This window comes from Caretta caretta, chromosome 20 (genome assembly GCF_965140235.1).
Source record: "Caretta caretta isolate rCarCar2 chromosome 20, rCarCar1.hap1, whole genome shotgun sequence".
Classification (NCBI taxonomy): Eukaryota; Metazoa; Chordata; order Testudines; family Cheloniidae; genus Caretta; species Caretta caretta.
In genome coordinates this window covers 7,441,407-7,465,034 of record NC_134225.1, presented here as the reverse complement: position 1 = coordinate 7,465,034, position 23,628 = coordinate 7,441,407, and the positions used below count along the sequence as shown (strand labels likewise).

The 23,628-nt window shown below is 50.2% G+C and overlaps 1 protein-coding gene across 1 annotated transcript; it reads right to left on the bottom strand.

Moving 5' to 3' along the window:
• Positions 1–434: 434 nt before the first annotated feature.
• On the bottom strand, positions 435–22,761 carry KRT80 (keratin 80). The gene is made up of 9 exons (XM_048834801.2): positions 22,281–22,761; positions 16,669–16,883; positions 11,380–11,440; positions 9,440–9,535; positions 3,706–3,870; positions 3,128–3,253; positions 1,729–1,949; positions 756–811; positions 435–667 (listed from the first exon to the last, which is right to left on the bottom strand). Exons 1-9 carry the CDS (start codon positions 22,605–22,607, stop codon positions 435–437), a joined length of 1,500 nt encoding a protein of 499 aa, XP_048690758.2. The 5' UTR covers positions 22,608–22,761.
• Between the last annotated feature and the right edge of the window lie 867 nt (positions 22,762–23,628).

The following is a 23,628-nucleotide window of genomic DNA, read 5'->3' as shown; positions in this document are numbered from 1 at the left end:
TCAGGAATAGAACCCAGGTTTCCTGAGTCCAGCTCTACCCACTAGGCTCCCGCGTGCTACCTTCCGCTATGCTGCTACTATCCTTCAGTTTACCATCGTTGGAGCCTAAGTAATAACACTTTCTCCTTCTGCAGAGCTTTCTGTTTGAAGATCTCAAAGCACATCAATGAATTAAGCCTTACAAGCCCCACCTCAGGGAGGTAGGATCAGGATGAGTTTGTCAGCACTGGCTTGAGAATTGGGCACGTTCAAAGAGCGTTCTGCCAGGATGGGGGTCCCGCTTCTAACCAGTTGGAGATGGGAAGACGTAAACGCTGGGAAGAGCTGGTTTGAAGTTGATTCCCATTCTTGGCCCCGCAGACGTTGGCAAGAATTGGGCTTCAGGAGAAAGCATTCTGGTCTCGTTCAGGCGCAGCTGCCAACCTGTCCAGCATCTATTCCGCAGGGATTGACTCCTCATGGCTGTGTTCTTCATCAGACAGCAAGCGATGCTTCGGACGTGCCCCACTGGGCTGTCCTTCTGCATCCCAACTTGCTGAGCCGCTGCTCTGGCTCCTGGTGGGGACGGCTTCTGCCACTGCTCCATTTCGGGTCACCCCATCGGTAGAATTGCCCCTCACTCGAGAAGCCAGCTGGGAAGACCCCGAGAAGCTGGAGATGGATGAAACTGCAGGGAAAGGAGATGAGAGTAGTGGCTTGGCATTTATTTTTCCTACAGCTGCTGCTTTCATCAAGCTATAGTAATAAATGCTTACAGTGCCTTGGGCTGGAGTGGATGCTGCTGACGACAGGGCACGTCAGTGACTCCATGCTGGGAAGTAAAGACAGACGTTAAGAGGCTATGGAACACAGACAGTTTCAGACCCTTGTGCAAAGTGCCGCCCTCCCAAACAATGTTATACCCAGACACAGTGACCCAACTGTCCTCAGGGAGGTTAGATAGGTGGAAATGGATGTAGGACCTGATCCTGTGTACTGTCCCCACTTGAATGGGGTTACGTGGGTGGAGGTGAAGACAGAATTTGACACTCTACATAACAGAGTATTGCACATCCCCCTCCAGATCTACCAGCTGACCCGCGTACCCCCTTCCAGATCTACCAGCTGAGTTAGACTTGACAGTTGCTGGGCAACTGAACCCGCGCTGTACGGTGATTGGAGGTGAGGGCTCTGTACGTTAGTGTCTCTGTCTATCTGTGTTCTCACTGGTACATTTTGAAGTGAATTAATTCCCGCATTTTATATAACAAGTTCCCACAGAGTTTTAACGCTTTGTCTGAGTAGCCTATTTTGGAAATGCAACAAATTAATTAATAAAATCCACCACTGCACAATTTCTCCCGTGTGCCCTCCTCCCCACCCCGAGATGTCCCAGTTTGGGACCCCCTGCTCCGTGCTCCAATGGGTTTGCACAGGTGTAGCTGACTGCACAGCTTGGTCCCTTTGTGTTACCCCGCCACCTTCTGTGTTATGTCTGGAGATGCCTCCAAGCCAAAGAGTTCAGGTCCGGATGTGAACACGCCCACATCTGGGGCAGGAGGTTTCAGGCCCAGTGGTTTGGTTCGGCTGGCAGCCGAGACAAGGATGAGGCTCAGGATCTGCTTCTCCATTGACATGAAAGGACATTGGACCCGGCCTTCAAAGAGCCAGACGCACGTGCTAGGTGCCTGGTTTTCTCCTGGGAGGCTCACGCACGTCCTTTCCCCTGCACACGTCCGCCTGACCCACCTGCTCTCCTCGCCTTCCACCAGCTTCCTGTAGGTGAGGATCTCCACGTCCAGGGCCAGCTTGATGTTCATCAGCTCGTGATACTCCTTCACCAAGCCGGCCATGTCCACCTTGCCTTTCCGCAGGGCTTCCTGGAGCTCGGCCAGCTTGGCTTCAGCATCCTGGAGGGCGAGCTGGCCGTTTCCCCCGGCCTCTTTGATGCCACCTTCCAAATGCAGGCACTGGGGCAGCGAAGGGGAAGGGAAGCGCCGTTAGGTGGGCAGCGGGTGCTGAGCCAGATGGGCATCTCCCGCCCCCCAGCCCGTGACTAGGGTTCCTCACCCCTGGTTTTCTGCACAGGCTTTCTTGGCCTCAGTTGATCTCTGGGTGCTTTTCAGCCGGGAGCATAAATGAAGAGGTCTGGGGACTGCTGCTGCTGCAGTGGGTCTATGGGGGGGTGAGGTGGGGGTCTGAAGTGCTTGAGTTCCTACTTCTGCGAGACTCCCCACATTTTAGAAACAGCCAGATGGGCCAGCAGCTGTTTTCTCCAAGTGCTTTTTGCCTCCATCAACCTCCCTCCACCCGTAATATATCTTCCCCCCTCCCCCAATAAGCGTTCTCCACCGACTTCCCCTCATATCACATCTGCCCCCACCTCCATCCGATCTTCCCCCATCACCTTCTCCCCAGCCCCACTCCCCCTCCAAAGCTCTTCCCCTCCACCCCCATAACACACATACCCCCTCCCACTCGTCCTCTATACCTCTCCCCCAACCCAACCCCCATGGCACCCCTTCCCTCACTCTCCCTCCATGATCCGCCCCCATGTCCACCCCATGACATCCCGCACCCGCACTCTCCCTCCATAACCCCCCACCCCAGAACATCCCCACCCCCTCCCTCCATAGCCCTCTCCAACCCCACCCCATAACATCCCCACCCCACTCCCTTCATAGCCCTCTCCCACCCCCATCCCATGACATCCCCACCCCCGCTCAATAGCCCTCTCCCACCCCCACCCTCCCTCCATAATCCTCTCCTATGACATTGCCCCCCAAAGCCCTCTCCCACCTCCATCCCCATGCTCCCCATCACACAAATCACTGGCAAATCACAGCCTCTCTCTCTGCCTCAGTTTCCCCTCCCACCCTTAGGCTATTTAGACTGTGAGCTCTTTGGGGCAGGGACTGTCTCCCTCTGTGTGTCTGTGCAATGCCTGGCAGGACAAGGCCCTGATCTCACTTGAGGCCTGTAAGTGCCGGAGTAACACAGAGAATAACAAGAGACTCCCCTGGCAGACTCATCCCAAGTGGGGAGTGATGGGTGTGCGTGGGCACCTGGCTCGGACCTGGGGGCGGCTGCCGTTTCTCTTGTGTTTCCAATGCCCGAGGCTCCCACTCTCCCAAGACCCCGGCCTTACCTGGCTCTTCAGGGACACGATGCAGGACCTCAGCTTCTGAATGTGTATGGTCAGCTCCGCAATCTCCCGCCGGCTGCTGAAGAGCTGGTCCCTGTACGTGGCGGAGTGGGTGGCTCCTTCGTTCAGCTGCAGGGAAGAGTTGAGATGGAGTCACCCCCTCCCCACCTTGCAGCCATGCCTGGGATTCTGCAGGGAGCTGGTCCCTCACGGGTGCCGGGTTCATAGAATATCAGGGTTGGAAGGGACCTCAGGAGGTCATCTAGTCCAACCCCCTGCTCACCAATCCCCAATTTTTGCCCATGACCCCTAAATGGCCCGCTCAAGGATTGAACTCACAGCCCTGGGTTTAGCAGGCCAATGCTCAAACCACTGAACTATCCCTCCGCCCAACCCTCTTGCCAGTTCAGAAACTGTCTAGCTCTTCCTTCTCTCTCACTTCCCCTTGCCCCCCCTTCTTTCTCCACCACCTCGCTGTTTATCTACCGCTCACCAATCCTCATGATTCCTAGGCTGGCTCTCTCCTGCTCCCCCGCACCAATGGCTTTGCGGCATGTCTCCCATGAGAGAGAGACGAGTACCTTGCTCCAGATAAGGGCTTCTGCTTCCTCCCAGCTCCTGAAAGCGAGGGCTTCATACTGCGCCCTCACTTCCTCCACGATGTGGCTCAGGTCAAGGTTGCATCTGTTATCGATCCCCATGACGACTGAGATGTCCTTGATTTCCGCCAGCACCTCCTGAAGCTCCTGGATCGCAGGGAGGAGAGGAGAACTGAGCGGATACGTAGGAAGCAAGGTCACAGTCAGCTGTGCGTGGCCAGCCCAGTCCCTCCTGTACACCGCTGGGAGGTGGGAAGTTTTCATAAGTCAAGGCTCAGGTTTGCAAACCCCACCATGGAGTGGTTTGGCTCTGGTGTCCTGCTTAATTCAAACAGCCCCCCTCAGGGTTTGGGCTGGGGCTCAGAGCAGTGGCTGTGGGTTTGGCCATTGCTGGGATTTCAAATTCCCCCCGATCCTGGGCAAAATTGTATGCAGCACGATGTGCATGTTGGTTGATTTAGCAAGAGTTTGTGGTCATGTCAATACCCAGACACCATGCTCATATGCAGTGGGCACGTGGGGTAGGGCCAAGGGGGTGTGAATTAATCTGAGGGCTGTGGAACTCTTTGCCAGGGGATGCTGTGAAGGCCCCAAGTATATAAAAAGCTCACGGAGGAGGTCCATCGATGGCTATTAGCCAAGATGGTCAGGGACCCAACCCCGTGCTCTCTAAGCCTCTGACTGCCAGAAGATGGGACTGGATGACAGGGGTGGATCACTCGATAATTGCCCTGTTCTGTTCATTCCCTCTGAAACATCTGGTTCTGGCCACTGTCGGAAGACAGGTGTAGCGGGGCGGTCACCCCGCTCCGGCCCTGAAAGGGTTAAAAGCCAGCCCTTGGAGAGGGCTGGGGCTGAGAGCCAATAAGAAGAGGTGGGAAGGCAGCCAATCAGGGCCAGGCTGGGTCCTATAAAAGAACTGCAGGGCCAGAAGGTAGTCAGTCTCTCTCTAGCTTTGGAGTGAGAAGGACCTGGCTGCAGTGCCGTGCCGTGCCGTGCCGTGCCGTGCCGTGCCGTGCCGTGCCGTGCCGTGCCGTGCCGTGCCGTGCCGTGCCGTGCTCCAGCCTTGCAACTCCCCAGGCTGAGGCTTTGGTAAAGGCCTAAGGAGGTACTGGGGCTGCAGAGTTGCAGCCCAGGGATAGGCAGAGGCAGCTGGTCCAACCCCCTTGCCAGTGATGAGGGGCCATTACAGGCTGCAGTTTGCCCCAGAGAAAGAGGGCTAGATGACAACAAACCACTGAGGTAAGGTGGGCATAGAGGGTGTGGATTCCCCTGGGAGGGGAGACCCAGAGAGTGGGGGGGTGCTGCTGTGGGCAGCATCCCAAGATAAGAGGGCAACGGGGTCCGGGAGGGATGCAGGGCCTGTGGCAGGCGAGACTCTGGCCAGCAGGGGGTGCTCTGAGGCTGAGGAGCTAATTCCTGGTTGACCAGCAGGAGGTGTCGCGCCAGTGAGTCTGCGATCTGCTACAACAGGATATTGGGCTAGATGGACCATTGGTTTGACCCAGTATGGCCATTCTTATGTTCTTTGTTACCTAGTTTGTGCCAGATACTTGCTGACATACTGTGGCTGCCCACAGACTTCAGGGCTGACTCTGGACTGTACAACCCAGCCCCCTGGGACTCCAAATCAATGCTATAGAGAGAACGTGGGTCCACATGTTGTGGCAAAGGCCCCGGAGCACTTAAGAAGAATCGCAACTAACTCCTGAAAATATACGGCCTATGACACATGCCTGCCATCCAGTAGAGGGCAGTGTGGTGCCTGCACCCATTGCAAAGCTAAGGTGGCCATGTGTCCTTGGTGATATATGCTCTCCGTGAGGAAACGGTCAGTGGTGTGGGGTTGCTACCGTCTCATGATTACAGTGTCTAGCAGGTGGACACAGGACTAAGACGCTCTTCTCTGGGCATACAGCCGAACTAAAGGGGGATCTCCATTGTCCACCACCCAAAGGATAAATGGGGACTCTATGTCTTATGCCTTCTCCCGCATGTGAGAAGGTGTGACTCCATCCAACACTGGGCAGTAGTGGTAGGCACACCTCAGCCAGCATACGCATGTTGCAACTCCTGACTCTGTGGTGTTTGTTCTTGATGACTAAGGGGAAGTGAGAACGGATACAGACATGGCTCAGCAAATCAAAAAAGACACCCTAATCGATGCTAGGAAACCACACTCCTGTGCCATTGGTACTCAGACAAGACCAAACCTGAAGGGATTGTAAACTAATGGAATGCCTGATAATCCTCTTTCACGCTGCATCTCGCTGTAGGTCTCATTCCCCTTTTATGCTGGCGTAACATGACTGACTTCAATGGGATTACTCCTGATTTACCCCTTTACAATAAGACTCAGCATTTTTGGCCTTTTGTCTCCATTAACGTTCTTTTATTCCACGCTTTTGTGGCCCTTTGTATGGAAGGCTTTGCAAGAAGGTAGGGTACTTATGGCTTTGTTTGCGTTACCTCTCCCTGACTGGGGGAACAATGATTGGGACTGGATGGATGATTCATCTGTTACCGATGACAAATCTCTTTCCATTAAACAGGATTTTAAATGTATTTCTTCCCCGTTGAGACTTGATCCCCAGGTAAATTTATAGGGGTTGTTAGAGGAAAGGTTAATGTGGACGAACACATGTAAATTTCATATGCTGGAGCAGTTTCCATGCATAGAGGGCCTTTTCACATTCATGCCAGTATAAATCAGGAGTAACTCAGCGGTGTTACTTGTGATTGCCACTGTTATAAGGATGAGCAGAATCAGGTACGTGGAGTTACAAGTCTGTGAAACAGACATGAGAGCAGAATCGTGCCCAAGAACTTTTCTTCTAGTACGGCTGTCGTTACGGAATAATGGAGGAAACCAATTCAAACTAGGAGCTAGGTGGTGTATCAGTTACCTCAGGGAGGACTAGGGGTGGTTCAAAAAAGGGGATTATTTCATGTTCAATTTTTTGTGTAGATTTTCCTGACCTTTTGACAAATCAATTGCAAAGGAAAGTTTTTCATTTAGAAGAGAACCAAGTTTTTCTCTTCCAGTAGAGTACACTCCCGGAGGCTGAAATAGAACGCAGGAATCTTGCCTCCCAAGTCCCACTCGCTCTAGGCTCTATTCCCACGGCTGGGGAAAGAATCCAGAAATCCTGACTTCCCCTTGCTCTAACCACTAATCCAGATTTACCAGAACAGCAAGACCAACAAAAAACCTCTGTAAATTATGATGGAAGTCCCAGAAAACGTTATGATGTTAAAGGGACCTTTCACTATCAATTTTGAATTGTACCAGGGAAAAACTATGCACAACAGATGTATAATATGGTTAGGGTATGTCTAAACCACACACTAAGCCCAAGTTCTCCTGTAGGTGTGAGCCCAAGTCCTCCTCCTGTCCACACACAAATCAGTCTGACTTGCGTCAGCAAGCACTTATGACCCATGTCCTATGACCCTGCTAGGGGTATAGATCAGAGCCCAAGTCCAGCTGGAGCTCAGGTCCAAGTCCTGTCATTCTTCAGTGTGGACACAACTCTAGCTGAAGACTCAAGGCAGAAGGTCTACGCAGAGTAGTGTGGATGTGTTAACATGACTGTGAGAGCTGGATCCAGCAATTGTAAACCCAGGTTTACAATTCATTGTGGACACTCAAGCGTGGGCTTGGAAACACAATCCCGGTCCTCCAGACCCAAGTTTACAATGCAGTGTAGACATACCCTTAGAGACCTTCCCCCATATCTCTTGCCATAGAAGAAAGACTAGTTCCCTTGGCCCCTGTAGCTTTGGAAAAGAGGAGACAAAGCGAGGGATCCAGGAAACAAGATCCTTGATGTCAAATAGCTCTATAAGGGTTGCTAGGAAAGTGGCTTAAGCTGAATACAGGCTCAGTCTGAGGAATAGCCGGGGCAGGTATAATTTCTTTGCGCGAAGGATGGATTAAAGAATACAACAGGTTGCCAAAGTCAACAGTGTGAATCCCAACAGAAACTAATCCAAGAGGAAGCTGGGAACATAGCGAGGGGCACATACAGCCAGGCCAGTAGGTGCTGCAGCGCATAGGGATGGCTTCCTCCCATCTCTAGTGCGTCCTTTTCCAGCAGTGCAGTCAGCACAGGGAGACAGCCTGGCAGCTTATAAAGTCATTCAGAAGGCAGTATGGTCTAGTGGCTAGGACACAGGTCTAACCCTCCGGAAACCTGGGGTTTAGTCCCAGTGCACCCCACCTATAAAACAGGGATAATTATACTGGCCTGCTTTGTAAAGCAATTGGAGCTTTACTGTTGAAAAGCATGGCCTTTCTCAGTTGCATGGTGCCTGATGCACCATTGGAAATCGGCTGCACTCTCTGGGTCAATTCATTGATATTACGGTGCTGACTTTCTTCTTTGTGGGTGGGTGCTCCACCCCTGCTCTGCCCCGAGGCCTGGTTCCCACTCCATCTCTTCCGCCCTTGCTCCGCCTCTTCCCGCCCTGCCCCTCCTTCGCTGCACATGCCCTGCCCTTGCTCCGCCTCTTCCCACCCCCGCTCTTCCCTCTCCCCCCCGACGCCTCCCAACAGCTGCCGAGCAGCTGTTTCGGCAGGAGGCTGATGGGTGCCTCGCGCCCGGTGTGAGTCTGAAGGCGACTGTCGCTCAGCTCGCTTCCAAAACGGAACGGCCGGGCCCGTTCCTTGGAGAGCGGCCTGTTCCAGGTGTTTTGGAGGAAGGTAGAACACGGTTAGAGGGCACCTGTTCTGTTAAAATATACCATAGAGGAGCGGCAGATAAGGGTGCTGGTTGAGGATTCCATCCCGATCCCAGCTGGAGACAAGTGTATGCCTTGCAGCACTGAGCTGGTAAAATCATCCTAGCTAGCTCAACTGCTGATGCCGTTCTTCTGATCCTAATATGCCTTAATCCCCTTCCTTTGAATCTCGCTAAGCTATTTCCCTTAACAACACCCTGTTACGAAAATGACACAGGCTACATCTACACTGTGATAAGAGACCCATGGCATGGCCGGGGCTGGCCCGGGGCAGCTGCCTTGGGCTGCGGGGCTATAGAATTGCAGTGTAGACCACTGTTCCTTCTAAGCTGTGTACACAGATCCTAAACCCCATGCACACGGCAAAACACCGCACGCACAAAAATTTGCACAGCAGAAATTTTTTGAGCATATGGCCTGTCAAAAAGTAGAGGGAATACTGGTGTAGACTTTTGGGCTTGGGCTGGAGCCCGGGCTCTCAGACCCTGGGAGTGCGGAGGGTCTCAGACCCCCAGCTCCAACCTGAGGCCGAACATCTACACGGCAACTGGTAGCTCCCGGAGCCCGAGTCAGCTCTCCCGGGTTCTAAGACTTAGTGCCATGAGTTTTTTATTGCAGACGTATGCACAGAGGTAGTTTGTTCTATTCAGTGGACCCTGAAAACATCAAACGAAAGGAAATTTTGAAAGAAAGTAATTTCAAACGGGGAAAATCCCAATGAGTTCACAAACACAGCCGTGAAATCTGTCAAATTTTTTCAGAATTCTTTTTTTTTGCATTTTCCCCCCCCCTTCTGCCCCCTCCCCCCCAAACCCAACAATTTGGCACAATGGACACAAATTCACCTGACTCTTTGGTGCTGCCAAAACTGCATTTTTTCCCCAGAAAGAAAGTATTTAGCTGAAACATTTCGCCCAGCTCCACCAGCCTCATTGCACACGCTTAGGCATCTGGTCTTATTGTTGCTTCTTACCTGCTCGTATACGGCTTTCTTTAACTCCATCAACTCTTGAAGCCCGTGCAGTTTGACCTCAAGCTCGGTTCTATGCATGCAACCAGCGTCTAAATCCTGTGGGGCAAAGAAGACATATCAGCGCTGCTAACAAATGGTCTGTACGTTGGGCTCTGTTGGGGCTAGAGATCTTCTCCATTGTGCACTGATTACCCAGTCCCAGGAGAAAGCAGTGTCCTTTGGGGATACTATCCATCCATTCTGCAGGATGGTGGATGTTGCTGGTGGGACCCTGTTTTGCTGTTTCCATTGAGGTTGGGTGATATGAGAAGAAGACCTCTAGATAGAATTTCTTTTTGTTAGAGCTTGAGTGCATGAAAGGAGGTGGGGCATAGAACATAAGAATGACCATATTGGGTCAGACCAAAGGTCTGTCTAGCCCAGGATCCTGTATTCTGACAGTGACCAATGCCATGAACAGATCAGGGAATCATCAAGTGATCCATCCCCTGTTGCCCATTCCCAGCTGCTGGCAAACAGAGACTAGAGACGCCATCCCTGCCCATCCTGGCTAATAACCATTCCATAAAAGGAAACAAGCAGGACTGGCCCATAAACAGTCATCTTTTAATCATAAGGAAAAGCAGAGATTGTTGAAAACACTGATGCAATAAACAAAAATCGCACAAACTGCCCTTACCAGGCCATGAGCATGCTTGGGAACAACTTGTAATTAACCATAACAATCATTTATGGTGAGCATTCCCCACAGCTCATGACACCCTAGCTTTCCTTGCCAAAGATTCCAAACCCACATACACAACAACTGATTTCCATTCACTCATCACAAGTGCAGCTTCCTCTGGGATGGAACAAGGTGGCTGTTTAACAGAGCCTGCCTGCACTACATTTCACAGGGAGTGAAGGAGAATACTGTCTGCCACTGGTTTTCAACCTTGGCATACTGTGACCGCATGTAGAGAAATGTTTCAGGGCGCCCCTGAAGGGAAGGTGGTTACGACCCGTCCTTGTGACCCTACTGGATCATGACCCCAGGCTGAGACCCCATGGTGTATGCAACTGAAACTGCATAGGAATCTTGCCTGATAGAACTTGGCCAAGACCTGGCAGATAATACTCCACAGCATTTGGTGCAAAAGCACAGGATCTTTAGCAACCACAGGTGCTCAGGTCCTCATTTGTCTATGGTTCATTTCAAAATACATCACCTCCACCAGTCTGTGGTCCTCCTGGCCCAGGTTGCCATCTACTGAGCCTATAACCCCCCTGCCTTTAGCACTGTAAGGGAATGGCTACACAGCAAGAGAGCCCAGGTCAACTGGCTAGGGCTTGTGGGGCTCAGGCTGTGGGGCTAAAAACGGCCATGTAGATATTCAGGTTTGGGCTGGAGCCTGGGCCCTGAGTCCCTCCCCCGTTTCCAGGTTTCAGAGCCGAGGCTTGAACGTCTGTTTTAGCTCTGCAGACAGTTGACCTGGGCTCTGCAACTCGTGGCTGCTGGTCTCTTTGTGCTGGGTAGCCATGCTCTAGATTTCCTATAGGGGCAGGTCTCTCATACGAATACAGAGCCAACCCAACCCTCTTCTTGGTGCTTACCTGACCCCGTGAATGTAGTATCTCTGCACCTCACCATGCTTCTACTATTCCCATTTCACAGAGATCTGAGGCCCAGGTCCTCAAAGAAATCTGGCCATCTAACACCCACTGATATCAAAGGAAGTTAAGCACCTAAATACAGCATCTTTGAGGCCCTGCACGAGAAAGACGATGTGACTTGCTCAAGGCCACTCAGCAAGTCTGTGGCAGAGCAGAGATGCAAATCCAGATCTCCTGAGCCCAGGCTAGGACCCTAACCACTAGACACTCCTTCCACTGCAGGTGCATCTTCTCCATAGATGGGCACGCAGCCCTTTATACCGCTGTGAAGATGAATGGCCTCTTACCCTTTTCAGCTCCGTGAAGGTGAATTCCATGCCACTCCGTTTATGTATTTCATCCTCGTATCTACGGAGAGAGAAGCAGGTTGGTGTGAAACCCGGCAAGGCTTAGCTAAATCCTGTACTGGAGATTTTGCAGGTCACTTTGTTTAACACCGCTTGTACCAATATATCAATAAGAGTCACAGTGATCCCCAGACAGTTTTTATAATTGGAACAGACAAACTGTGGGAGGGGAAGTTGCTGGTCCAGCTAGAAATAGAACCAAGGTCTTCTGAACCCAAGGCCAATGGTCTCCTCATTGGACCACCCTGCATCCAGGGGACCAAATTCCCCATTTGCCGCTCTCAAAAGGGAACAACCCAACCCAGCCCAACAGTGGCAGCTTTCCTTCAACTTCCATCAGAGTGGGAAAGGGCCATTTTAAAGGAAAAGATGGTAACCCTTTTTTGAAGTTATTGACGTGAACAGTGACTGTATAGATCATTGGTGCAACCAAGGTTATGATTTGCTGGTTATGATTATGCTATCTGAATGCATGTATCATGTTGTATTTAAAGTTATAAGTGTTGGCTCTGTACTGTCTGTATTTCAAACTTGTGCAATGCTTCTGGGTGACACCCCAGACAATGGGGCGTCACCACTGCCTAGCCTGCTTGATGGCCCATTAAGGACCATCAGCTATACAATTGATCCATTGAGAGAAGGCAGATACACCTTGTGACTCAGCAAGGTGTGCAGGGATGTGCCTATGGACCAAACTCTAAAGTTTTTTTTCATGCCATGTGCTGGGTGGCTTGTGTTTGGAACAAAGGAAGCACAAGCCACATGGCAAAAGGACTAGAAAAGGCAGCTGCAGCACCTCCATTTTGTCTTCAATCCTGCTTCTTACCTCTGGAGGAACCTTGCAACAAACTGAAGCTCTAAACAAAGGACTGAATGACCCAGCTGTGGGTGTATTCTAGAGACTTGATTTGAACCTGCAGTTTATTCCATCACTGCTACAAGCCTGAACCAAGAACTTTGCCATTCCTGTATGTGATTGACTCCATGTAACCAATCCTAGCTCTCATCTATATTTCTTTCTTGTTATGAATAAAAACCTTTAGATTTTAGAGTCTAAAGGATTGGCAACAGTGTGATTTGTGGGTAAGATTTGTGGGGGGAGGGATAGCTCAGTGGTTTGAGCATTGAGCCCGCTAAACCCAGGGTTGTGAGCTCAATCCTTGAGGGGGCCATTTAGGGATCTGGGGCAGAAAAAATTGGGGATTGTGCCTACTTTGAGCAGGGGGTTGGACAAGATGACCTCCTGAGGTCCCTTCCAACCCTGATAGTCTGAGTCTAATGAGTATATTGACCTGGGTCTGGGGCTTGGGCCTTTGGGACCAAGAGAACCTTTTTTGTTTTACTGGGGTATTGGTTTTCATAACCATTCCTCCCCGTAACGAGTGGCGTTGGTGGTGATACTGGGAAACTGGACTGTCTAAGGCAGTGGTCCCCAACCTTTCTGTTGCAGTAGCGTATTCATGTTCCCAGAAGAGCGTGGCAGGTGCCGGATGACCAGCCGCCGAGAAGGGGTGTCGTCAAGAAGCGTCGCTGCCATAATGCCGCTGAATGCAGCGGCGTTGCCAATCCTCGGCGGCGGGTTGTCTGGCGGCCGCACTCCTCGGCGGCGGGTTGTCCAGTGGCCGCACTCCCTTGTCAGTAGGCGGGTGCACAGAAATGCCCCGGCGGGCATGGCATGGCGCCTGCGGGCACCGCGTTGGGGACCACTGGTCTAAGGGAATTGCTTGTATGACTTCTGGTTAGCCAGTGGGGTGAGACCGAAGCCCTCTCTGTATGGCTGGTTTGATGTGCCTTAATAGTAAAGGACCCCAGCCTTGGGCTGTGACTGCCCTGCTCTAAGCAATTTGTCCTGAATTGATACTCTCAGTTGTGTCCCTCCAGAGGCAGCATCGTTACACCTTTATATTGAGGGTTACCTGCATAAAGAGTTTGCAAAGGGTTAATAAACGCTTCCTAGCGGTTTTAAGACCTGGCTAATCAATTGTTACGGAGTCAATCAGTCGCTCTTAACCCTGGCTCATAACCAGGCTTCCACACCTGTAGTGATGTGCTTTATGGGGAGTGCGTGGGACGTGCTACTCTCGCTTGTGACTTGCTTGGCCACTAACCCTTTATAACCTGCATATAAATGTAGCCTCCATCTGACAACTAACTGAAACGTGCCGGATCCCAAGTGAGTGTAACCCTTGCAAAGGAGACCAATCTACATGGGAATAGAGAACCCAAACTCATCCCACAGTTACTGTGGCTCTTCTTAATCATTGATCGTTCGTAATAATCATTTGCATTGCGGTCAGAGCGCCAGTTACCACCCAGGAAGATGATCCCTGTCCCTGAGAGCTTACAATCTGAGTGCTAAAGTAGCCGGGTCTAGGGGAAGGGCACAAGGGAGGAGAACAGGGGAAAAAAATGACAATGACAGGTGATGCCATTGTTTCTGCCTCACCCTGGTATTTAACTGTTTCATAAGCCCTGATCGGGAGGCGAATGGGAGAAGTGGTTGGTTCTTCTGGTTTTTCTGCTTCTTAACTGGAATGTCTGACTTGGTGCCAGCACACGTATGTTGTTCTTAATTACAGCCTGCCTCTCTCCCGCGCCATCCTCACCCCAATCCCTGCTGAAAACGCTTCACTCATTGCAGAGCATTGACATCATGTCACCTACTGCGCAAACAACAATCCTGACCGGATGGCAGCCGGGCTTGTCCGCAACCGATGCTCATCCCCCAACCCCCCCCCTCCCGTCCGGCTTAGCCAGCTTTTGGCTGGAGACGGGTGGCAGAGACGCGCCTTCAGATGTGGAGGGCCTGGGAGCAGGGAGGTGACTCGTGAGGGGGTTGAGCAACCCTTTCAGAGCACAAACGGATCACGGCTCACTTTCTCCTTCAGGCCGATCCTGAGGACCTGTGGGGCAGTGTGTAGCTTTAAGGGTAACTGGTCTGGCTATTGAGTAGCAACGCAGCAGGGTGCACAATTGCAAAACCGCACTGTACAAGGCCCTCCTGTCTGAGTCAGTGGCCTGGGAGTTAGCTAGGGACTGCTTGGCTGATTTCAAACCAGGCATTTTCCCATCAGCAAATTCTCTGTGGGGAAAAGTTGGTTTTGAGGGAGTTTTCTGTTGGGAAAAGCAAAACAAAATATTTCGTTGAGTGATTGATTTGACATTGATCGCTGAGTCCGCCTGAGCACCATGGTGCCAGATGGGAGTCGTACTTTTGGACCCCTCATGCCTCTATTGTCCCGTATGGGGCCTGCTACCTGGCCAGACTACATTTCCCATGATGCACCCCTCTCTATCTCTCCCTATGTCTTGGTCATGAAACGTTACAATATTTCTAAATTGAAATTCTTTGGACATTTTTGGTCCATGAAAAGTTTCAACATTTTATTCCAATGCAGGACCGAGCAAAATGTCAAAACATCAGAATTTCCCAGGGGACAGAAATTCTGTTTTTCAATTCTGTTTCCGCATCAGGAAACCTAGGTTCTAATCCCTGCTCTGCTGTTGTCTAGTGATACCTCTCTGTGTCTTAGTTTCTCCATCTGTAAAATGGGGATCATGATATTTACCCATCTTTGTAAAGGGTGCCCTGAGATCTCTGGATGATAAAAGGTAAGTATTATTATAGCAGCCTGGGGAAATATGAGATAAAGAATAACATTTTCTAAATGCTTGAGAAAAAACCTTCTGTGCAAAATCAAGTGCTGGTTGAAGAGTAAAGGAAAGTCCAGGCTTTGAGGCCAGATGCTCAGCTGGTGAATCATCCAGGAGCTACATTTGTTTTCATCTGCTGAGGAACCAGCCCGGAATAAAAGCAGGGAGCTGGCTTCACTATGATTTGTTGGGTCAAATAGCTAAGCACAAATTTGCATGATTACCATTCATTCAAGAAACTTTTCACGAATGCCCCAAAATGCCATGAATTTTTACTCCAGTGGTTTGTTTGGTCTGAATTTGCTCTGTGAAGCACATTCACTGTTAATTATTCACCAGTTCCATGAACCATCCCAATGAGGGAACAGATCGAATTAAGCAAGGTGAGCGGTCAGGCCATTGTGTGAAAATGGTTTGTTCACAGTGTTGGCTGAAAAGGTACAAATAACCAATATGTTCAAAACCCGTAATGGTTGGGGATGATTTGTCAATTAACAAAGGGGCTGAATTCAGAGGGGCATGATTCTAACTGCAACTAAGGCTCCTTTGCACCACTCTGACAGTGTGGGCTTAAATTCTACATAAATTAGATTAAATAATTACAACCACTTAAGTAATACTAATTTTTACATCTGTGCTCTTCTATAGCACTTATCAGTAGATCTCAAAATGCTTTACAAACAAACAGCATTGTTATCGTCATTGCACAGATGGGGAAACCGAGGCACAAGGCGGTAAAGTGACTTGGTCAAGGTTATCAGATAGGCCACTGGCAGAGCCAAGGATAGATCCTAGGACTGCTGAGTCTCTGTCCCATACTGTAACCACTAGGCAACACTACCTCAACTGCCAAAGTGGTGTAAAGGGTTTAAGAGTCAGACTCATAATGAATATTATACCTGATTCTTCTTCAGTCTACACTAGTGTAAATCAGAAGTAACTCCACTGTAGTTCATGCAGTTACACTGGTGTAAAATTTGCATAAGTGAAAGAAGAATCAGGCTCATTAATAGTTGTAAACCCCTAATAACTGGACAATACAACAGTTAAGCCAGGGGTAAAGTCACACTTTCTAAAGTCACAGATTGGGAGAACATGACAGAAGGGGGCACATTTCATAGGGGCTCAGAGAGCACTCTCTTGAAATGAGTGAGGTATTCATTTCTGTGTCAAAATACAATCATTGACTTGTGCAAACAGGGCACTTGTGCATTCAAAAATCCCACCACTGTTCATGCAAATGTGATTTTGTGCATGTAAATTGGGTAGACAAGCCCTTAGTGTCTCTCTCTCTCTCTCTCACTCTCCATGGATTTCTATTTGTCTACTTGTCTAAGTTCATTAAGCATGAAAAAAGTGTGAGCCTTATTTTCAGAACCTGCAGTTCTTGTTGAAAGCTCATCATCCCCCCCCAAAATCAGACCCTTGAGGGTTTTGAGTATGGACAACAAGAGAAGAACTCCATGTTATTATTTTAGTTATCCACAGTCCATACTTTTGAAACAGTACCTAACAATAGGCTGAAATTAATCCCTTTATTTCCAAAGACCCCCAACAAACTAGGACAACTGGCACCTGCTTCGTATGTTATCCATGGACTTCAACACCTCAGTCAACTCCGACTCCAGCTGTTCTCTCTCGTGGCCGATAGCCCTTATCTCTTGCTTCAGTTTGCTCATGTACTGGTCGTAGAGGAGTTTGATGTCTGATTCAGAACGGGAATTGTCCTGATCTTTCAGGAAGCTCCACTTGATCGTGAGAATCTTGTTCTGCCGCTCCAGCCATTGGACCTGCAGAACGGAATCCGGAGACATTAGGAAGGTTGATGGTGGAAGGCTGATGTCCACCTCTCAGCCAACACACTAGATAGGGAACCCCAGAAATAAATGCATGAACCTTTATATCTTGGGGGACCCAACTAGGCTCTCAAGCAAGGAGCGGTAAAAAAATTCCATCCCACGCAGATCAGGCACAGAAGGGCATTACATTGACATATGGAGGCTTTGCTTTACATACTCAGTGGTTTCTCGACAGACCATCACTCAAGTCAAATCACAGCTGATTAGCGCATCCTATTGGACATGGCATCAAAACCCGACAACTTAAAGACCAAGCTATGAAGCTCCAACTCAAAGGTTATTTCCGTCTTCACATATGGATGTGAAAAGCTGGAGATCTACCAAGGGGACGGACAATCATCTCAATGCCGTCAAGAACAAAAGCCTTAGAAAAATACTAGTTATTAAATGGAATGACTTTACAATGAATGCTGAGATTTGTCAGAGTTCGACCCCTAAGTGCCAAAGCTTTATACAAAAGCAGTGGAAAATATCTAGGACGTGCATAAAGACTGAAGCCAGAGCTTCTACCATGCCATTGGGCAGCTGAAGGAACACACAAAAGGCCAACCAATAGAACCCCTCCATTGAACGTTAAAGAGGGTAAACTTATGGGAATGAACAACATAGAGGACATGCAAAGAGCGGCCCAGGATAGAGGGGAGCAAGTGTGGATGGCTGCTGAGAGCACCCTCTAGAGAATGTGGCAGATCAGGGTTCAACTAGCAAAACCAACCCCTGGAAATGAGTAGGAGTGGAGAGAAGAGGCTGGTAGGAGAATCCCAAGGCAAGGTCTCATGGACAGAATAATACTAATCTGTATTGGAATCTTTCCCACACCATCGGATGTGATTGGGGCATAAACAATACAGGGCACTATCTCCTCTGTGTAAACACCCCTTCTCAATATGAATCTGAAGCATGGATAACATTCCTGTGAGCTAACAGAGATACACTCTTCATCGGCCCATGCATTGAATCTATCCATCCACCCATTTATAGGCGCCATCCCTATTTGATTGCCTGATCCTTCTGTTCTCTGTCCATCTTTGCAGTCTTTCTTTACAAGTAACAACTTGCCTTTTCATCTGCTAGGGCTTCCACACACACCCCCCACCCCCATTTCAGCCTGCAGTCTGTCTGGCAGCATCTCTGTTACATATGCTGGCAGTGCTTTGATTTCTGTATGGGCTGCGTCCAGCCGGCTTCATGCAGCTGGGGATTGGTTTGAGGGAACATGGTCCAGCGAGTAGCACACCACCCTGGGCTGCAGAAGACCTGAGCTCTGCCAGTGACTCACCTCTCTGTGCCTCAGTTTCCCCTCTATTTAAAGTACTTATTTGGCCCCCCATTACTGTAGTATCTGAGCACGCCTCAATCTCTGATGCATTTATCCTCACGACACCCCTGTGAGGTAGGGTGCTGCTATTAAACCCATTTTACAGTCAGGGGAGTGAGGCACTGCGAGAAGTGTCTTGCCCAAGGTCACAGAGGAAATCCGAGGTAGAGCAGGGAAATGAACTGGGATCTCCTGAGCGTCAGACTCATGTCCTAGCCACTGGACCATCCTTCCTGTGGCCCCCCCCCCCCCCCCCGCCAGCCTCTTCCCCTTAAGACTGTACGCTCTTTAGGAGCGGAACTGTCTCTTGCTATGTGTTTGTGCAGCTCCTGGCACAACAGGGGCCTCCATCTTGCTACAATACTACAAATGATAACACTATGATAAGACAATTCCTCAGCCCAGTTGGGCCAGCATGATATTCACTTCCCTGCAAGTATCAGTAATAACTGTTGGTCCTAAAACATAAATATGGGCCTGATTCGCTGCTGCGTCCTTGCAGCGTATTCCAGTGTCACTCCACTGAAATCAGAAGGGTGACTTAGATTATTAGCCCCTCAGGGAAGGGACTGTCTTTTTGATCTGTGTTTGTACAACTAGAGCTGTACTGGGCTGTGACTATTGCTGCTCGGGACTACAGCCATACAATAAATAAATAATTGTAGGCCGACGCTGGGGCAAAACTGGAGTAACGTCGTGTGAATCAGGTTCCAACGTTTGCACTGCCAAGGGCCGTGCACCCCTATGGAACGACATACAATCACCGCAAGAATTACAGACGCTGTATCCTGTCTGTGTGTGTGTGCGGGCATGGTTTTTTTTGGTACATGCAGGAGGTCGTCCACCCTCCAGTCTAACTTGGCACACTCCCATATTCACAGCGATAGCCATACGGCTCAGCCTCAAAGTGCTTCCAGTAATGATTTAATTGCCAGCTCTCCTCTCCACGCACAAAACAAATTGCTTTAATTGCACTTAATTTGGCAGGTGACAGCTGCTAAATGCTGTAAAGCGGCCATAAGTCAACTGAGGGGATGGTTCACTCATGAGACACCGTGCATCCTCTCTGAAGGATGGTAACAGCATCACCTGTGCAAAGCTGCCTGCTCCTGCCCATCCAAGACATTGAGCAGGTGAGGACTGATCTAACTTCCTTTGCCCAGGGGTAGAAAATTGCACTGGCCCCTGGGAGAAGACCCTCTAATAGAGTGTGTTTTATCGGCTTAGTTTGTCCCTGGTCTGGCGTCTGTCAGCAGTCACAGAACGACCCTCCTGATCTGCCTTCTTCATTAGGTTACAGTAGTGCCTCGAGGCTCCAGCTGTGATCAGGACCCCATTGTGCGAAGCACTGTTCACACAAGGAGAACCATCCTGCCTTCTCCCATGATGCCCCCTCCCCCATGCTTTGGAGGAACTCCCTGTGAACGTCTGCAAAGCCCCCTCGTGACCCACCTTCCAACCCCCAGCTTAAAACTCTCCTTTGCCATGCAGCCTACAAGGAAGGCTGGACAATGGTTAGGCAGTTGCTTTGCTGACATCTCTGCCTCTGACCAATATTAGCTTATTGTTTCCTAGTGTCCCTCCCCAGCCCTGTCTGCATCCATCTGCTATCTCTTGTCATATGCTTAGATTGTAAGTGGCTAGCTGCTAACATAGTACACCTAATCAATAAGATAACAACACCTAGCACAACAGGGGTCACTACCTAGCGCAATGGGGTCCTGCTCCATGACTAGGGCCCGTAGGTGCTACCGTAATACAAATAATAAATAAAATAAGAGGCAACCCCTACCCTGATGCGCCTACACCTAAACAGAGAAGCTTACAGAGGCACCACTGGAAACGGCCGGCACAAACACTGAGCCAAGTCCACCCCGGGCCTGTGTGAAAGATCCTCCAGGATGCACTAGGAAAGGCCCTGTTTCGGAGGTACAAGGCAGCAGGGCATGGAGAGCCAACCTGCAAAGTGCCACCGAACAAGTGCTCAGTGGCAGAGCTCAGTGAGGAGGAGTCATGGACAGGGGGGTGGCTGGTGGGCTAGGGAAGTGGCTACCAGGTCCCTGCACAACACAGGGACCCCAAACACCAGTGTGAAAGGGGCATAGCTGGTGGTTGCTGCTACTCCTGCTCAGAGGCTGCAGGGATGGCTGAGACCTTGCAGCCTGGGTGTTCTGGTCCCTAAGCCTTGATTGAGGGGAGAGCATGCCACTCCCCTCCTTCCAAAGTTACTGGGGCTATTCATAGGGGGACCCAAGATTTGACCTATGGGCCTTAGATAATCATCACTGAGCACAGAATGGGAGAACCTGCCATACACGTTGTCCCTGGAGGTCTCTTGTTTCTAGTTTGCTAAGTATGAACAGGATGAGAAGCCAGGGTTGCCTGAGATAGCAGGGACTGGTCTCGATGACCCAGGAGATCTCTTCCAGTCCAGTGTCCTGTGTTCCTGCATTCGTTAGCCTGCAGAAGAGGTCAGAACTGAGAACCCACTAGCCAGCCATTTCTGCCTCCTCTCCAAACACATGTGAGCCACATCAAAAAGAAACCCAGAGTCAGTAAGAGCTTGACCAGGACTCCTCATCCTCAGCCGCGTGGCAGATCCCAAAGGTGCGTGGCCTTCTGACTGGGAATGGTCAACCCCTACCTCCCAGCTATGGCCATAGCTACTTCCCTGGGGGTTTATGGCTTGTGTGGCATTTGACTGAGGTCATGTGAATTCCTGATAAAAAGACACACTCCCTGTCCAGTGGCACATTCGCAAGTGTCTGTTACGTTTCTCTGCCAATGGGTTGAAATTCACCCCTGTGTAGGAGGCCAGTGGGAGATGGGCGCCATCTTGGCTGACACACCAGAGATCTCCAGAGCTAGAAGCCCTTGAGCTAAAGAGCCAACCCACCCTAGCTAGGGTTGTACCAGACGCTTTGTGGGTCAGACACAGAAGAGGCCCTGTAATACACACTCACCAGTGGGATTCGTATGCGCCACTTAAGGCCAGTTTTGAGGGTTTAAGTGGGGCCTGGGTCTCATGTTGGCCTCTGCCCAGGGGTGAATTTCATACACCCTAGATTTCATTCTCAGGGCTGGCATCTGAAAAAGTGCAATGCACAGATGGTCACATTTGCACACTCCAGGGGGCAGCTGGGCCTGCCTGGATGCTTGTTTATGCACGCAGAAATGCGGAACCCTGTGTAGGTGCAGTTTGGGCAGATGCTGTTGAAAACAGAGCCCCACGGTACTAGTTCAGACCCATATTAGCACTGTGTTTTTTTTGTTTTGTTTTTTTAAATAATAGTAGCTTGGCATTAACTGCCTACATAATATACTTCAGTGAAGCAACCCTTTCGGGAGATTACCATCTGATTACAGAGTATAAGAGCTTTGCAGGAACCTGCCTCAAGTAGGTGAACTGTTTTGCTTTGAGAAATCTTCTACCTTCCCCTGGATCTTAGCAGATGAAAGACTCTCTGCAGGAGAGCTTTGCTTAGCCGATCCAGCCACCCTTCCTCCCAACCCCCCATCATCCGCCACATTGTTGGCTGGTTAGTTTTCTCTCATTTTAGCCATTAGACAACAAGACGAGCAGGAACCATAGGCTAGTTTACTGATCGCAGCTTCTGTACTGGTTCTCTGCCTAGCTACAGGTATGAAACTCCTTCTGCTCTATCCTTTGTCCTCACAGCCCCTGTCTTTGCTGCTTACCCCATTCCTACTTCTGTCAGTGGCCGAGTTTCCCTTTTCCCAGGGATCACCCAGGGAGATTACTAGCCGATGGGGATGGGCAGGGTCTTGGAAGCGGTGGACTGGGCTACTTACCATAGTTAGCTAATAATCATGCAAACTTTTGGTAAAATAGACAGCACGGAAGGAAAGAACTATCCCCCCAACTGGGGAAATTAGCTAATATTTAGCACCAGGGAATGGCTATCCTTGCGAATCTCTCCTGCCACAGGCACTTCACAGCCCATCCCCTGCTGGCCTCTGTGGTCACTAGAACCTGGCGCTCCTCTTACCTTCCCGATTAAGGATGCAAATTGGTCGTTGAGGATCTTCATCTCCTCTTTCTCCTGCTTCCTCCTCTGCTGGAATGTGGGGTCCATGTCTAGGTTCAGTGGGGTCCAGAGCTTCTCCTTGCTGAAGACGGATGGGCAAGAGGAAGACGTGTGTCCACCAAGACTCGAGGTGCTGAAGCTTCTGCTGGCTGGACCGCCAGGACTGCTGCAGCCGTAGTATTCGGAGGACGTCACGACTGAGCTCCCCCTGGTCTGATTCCATGATGCCTGCCAAGATGAGAGGGAACTGCTGCTGAGGCTGCTGAATTCATTGGAGTGGCTGGTCATCCTGGCTCGGCAGGTGGTGGGGAGGTAGGGGAAGGTGTATGAACTAAGCCACCCGCTGCTGCCGGGAAAGAGAAGTGTCACCTTGGGGAATATGGTCTGTTTAATTCCTGCCTCCACTGAGCTGGGGTTAGCTAATGCATTACAAACACCTGCGCTGCTATGTTCATAAAATGAGAAGGGCGTGACCGTTGAGGTAATCCAGATCAACCTGTTGGCCTCTTTTTTGTTTGTTTACGTTCCCGCCTTTCATGTGCAGCTTGTTTGATTGGGGAGCGAGCACACAGGCCCTGATACTCACAGGGAAATGAAATCGCTCGCACCCACGTGCCCTGAGCAGCCGACTTCCTCATCCTTAAATGGTGAAGAAACGAGCCAGTGGCACAAGGATCTGCCTCCCTCATACAAAGTGGATAGGTATGTCATTAAGGTAATGGGCAATGATTCACAAGGTGGTGATTCAATTCCTGACTCTACCCTGGGCTTTCAGAGGAGACCAGCAATTTTGGGTGGCTGGCTGGAGGTATCATAGAATACCACGGTTGGAAGGGGCCTCAGGAGGTCATCTAGTCCAACCCCCTGCTCAAAGCAGGACCAATCCCCAATTTTTGCCCCAGATCCCTAAATGGCCCCCTCAAGGATTAAACTCACAACCCTGGATTTAGCAGGCCAATGTTCAAACCACTGAGCTATCGCTCCCTACAAGGGTCTGGTTTTCAGAGGGCAGGTGCTGAGCACTTTCTAAAAATGAGGCCCTTTTAAGTCGTCTTAGGTCAGGCACCTAAAATTTAAGGCATGCAAAATCACTAGTCATCAGAGAAAGTCATAGCCCCCTCTGTGACGCTGGGTATGAATACAATTTTCAGAATCATCTAAGGATATATCTGCACACTATGCCCTCGCTCTCACTCGGGTTTGAGCCCCAGCCCTGTTTCCATCCTCACACAGATCACTGTGACTTGGATCAGCAAACGCTCAGGATCTAGGTCCTAGGACTTTGCGAAGGGGATGGGTCAGAGCCCAA

Excerpts from the sequence above, each read along its gene's own strand:
- KRT80 (XM_048834801.2), bottom strand. The coding sequence starts at position 22,607 with ATGACCAGCCACTCCAATGAATTCAGCAGCCTCAGCAGCAGTTCCCTC. Across the intron at positions 16,884-22,280 it reads TTGCATCCTTAATCGGGAAG|GTCCAATGGCTGGAGCGGCA; the intron begins GTAAGAGGAGCG and ends TCCGTTCTGCAG. Across the intron at positions 668-755 it reads CCACTCCAGCCCAAGGCACT|TTTCATCCATCTCCAGCTTC; the intron begins GTAAGCATTTAT and ends CTTTCCCTGCAG.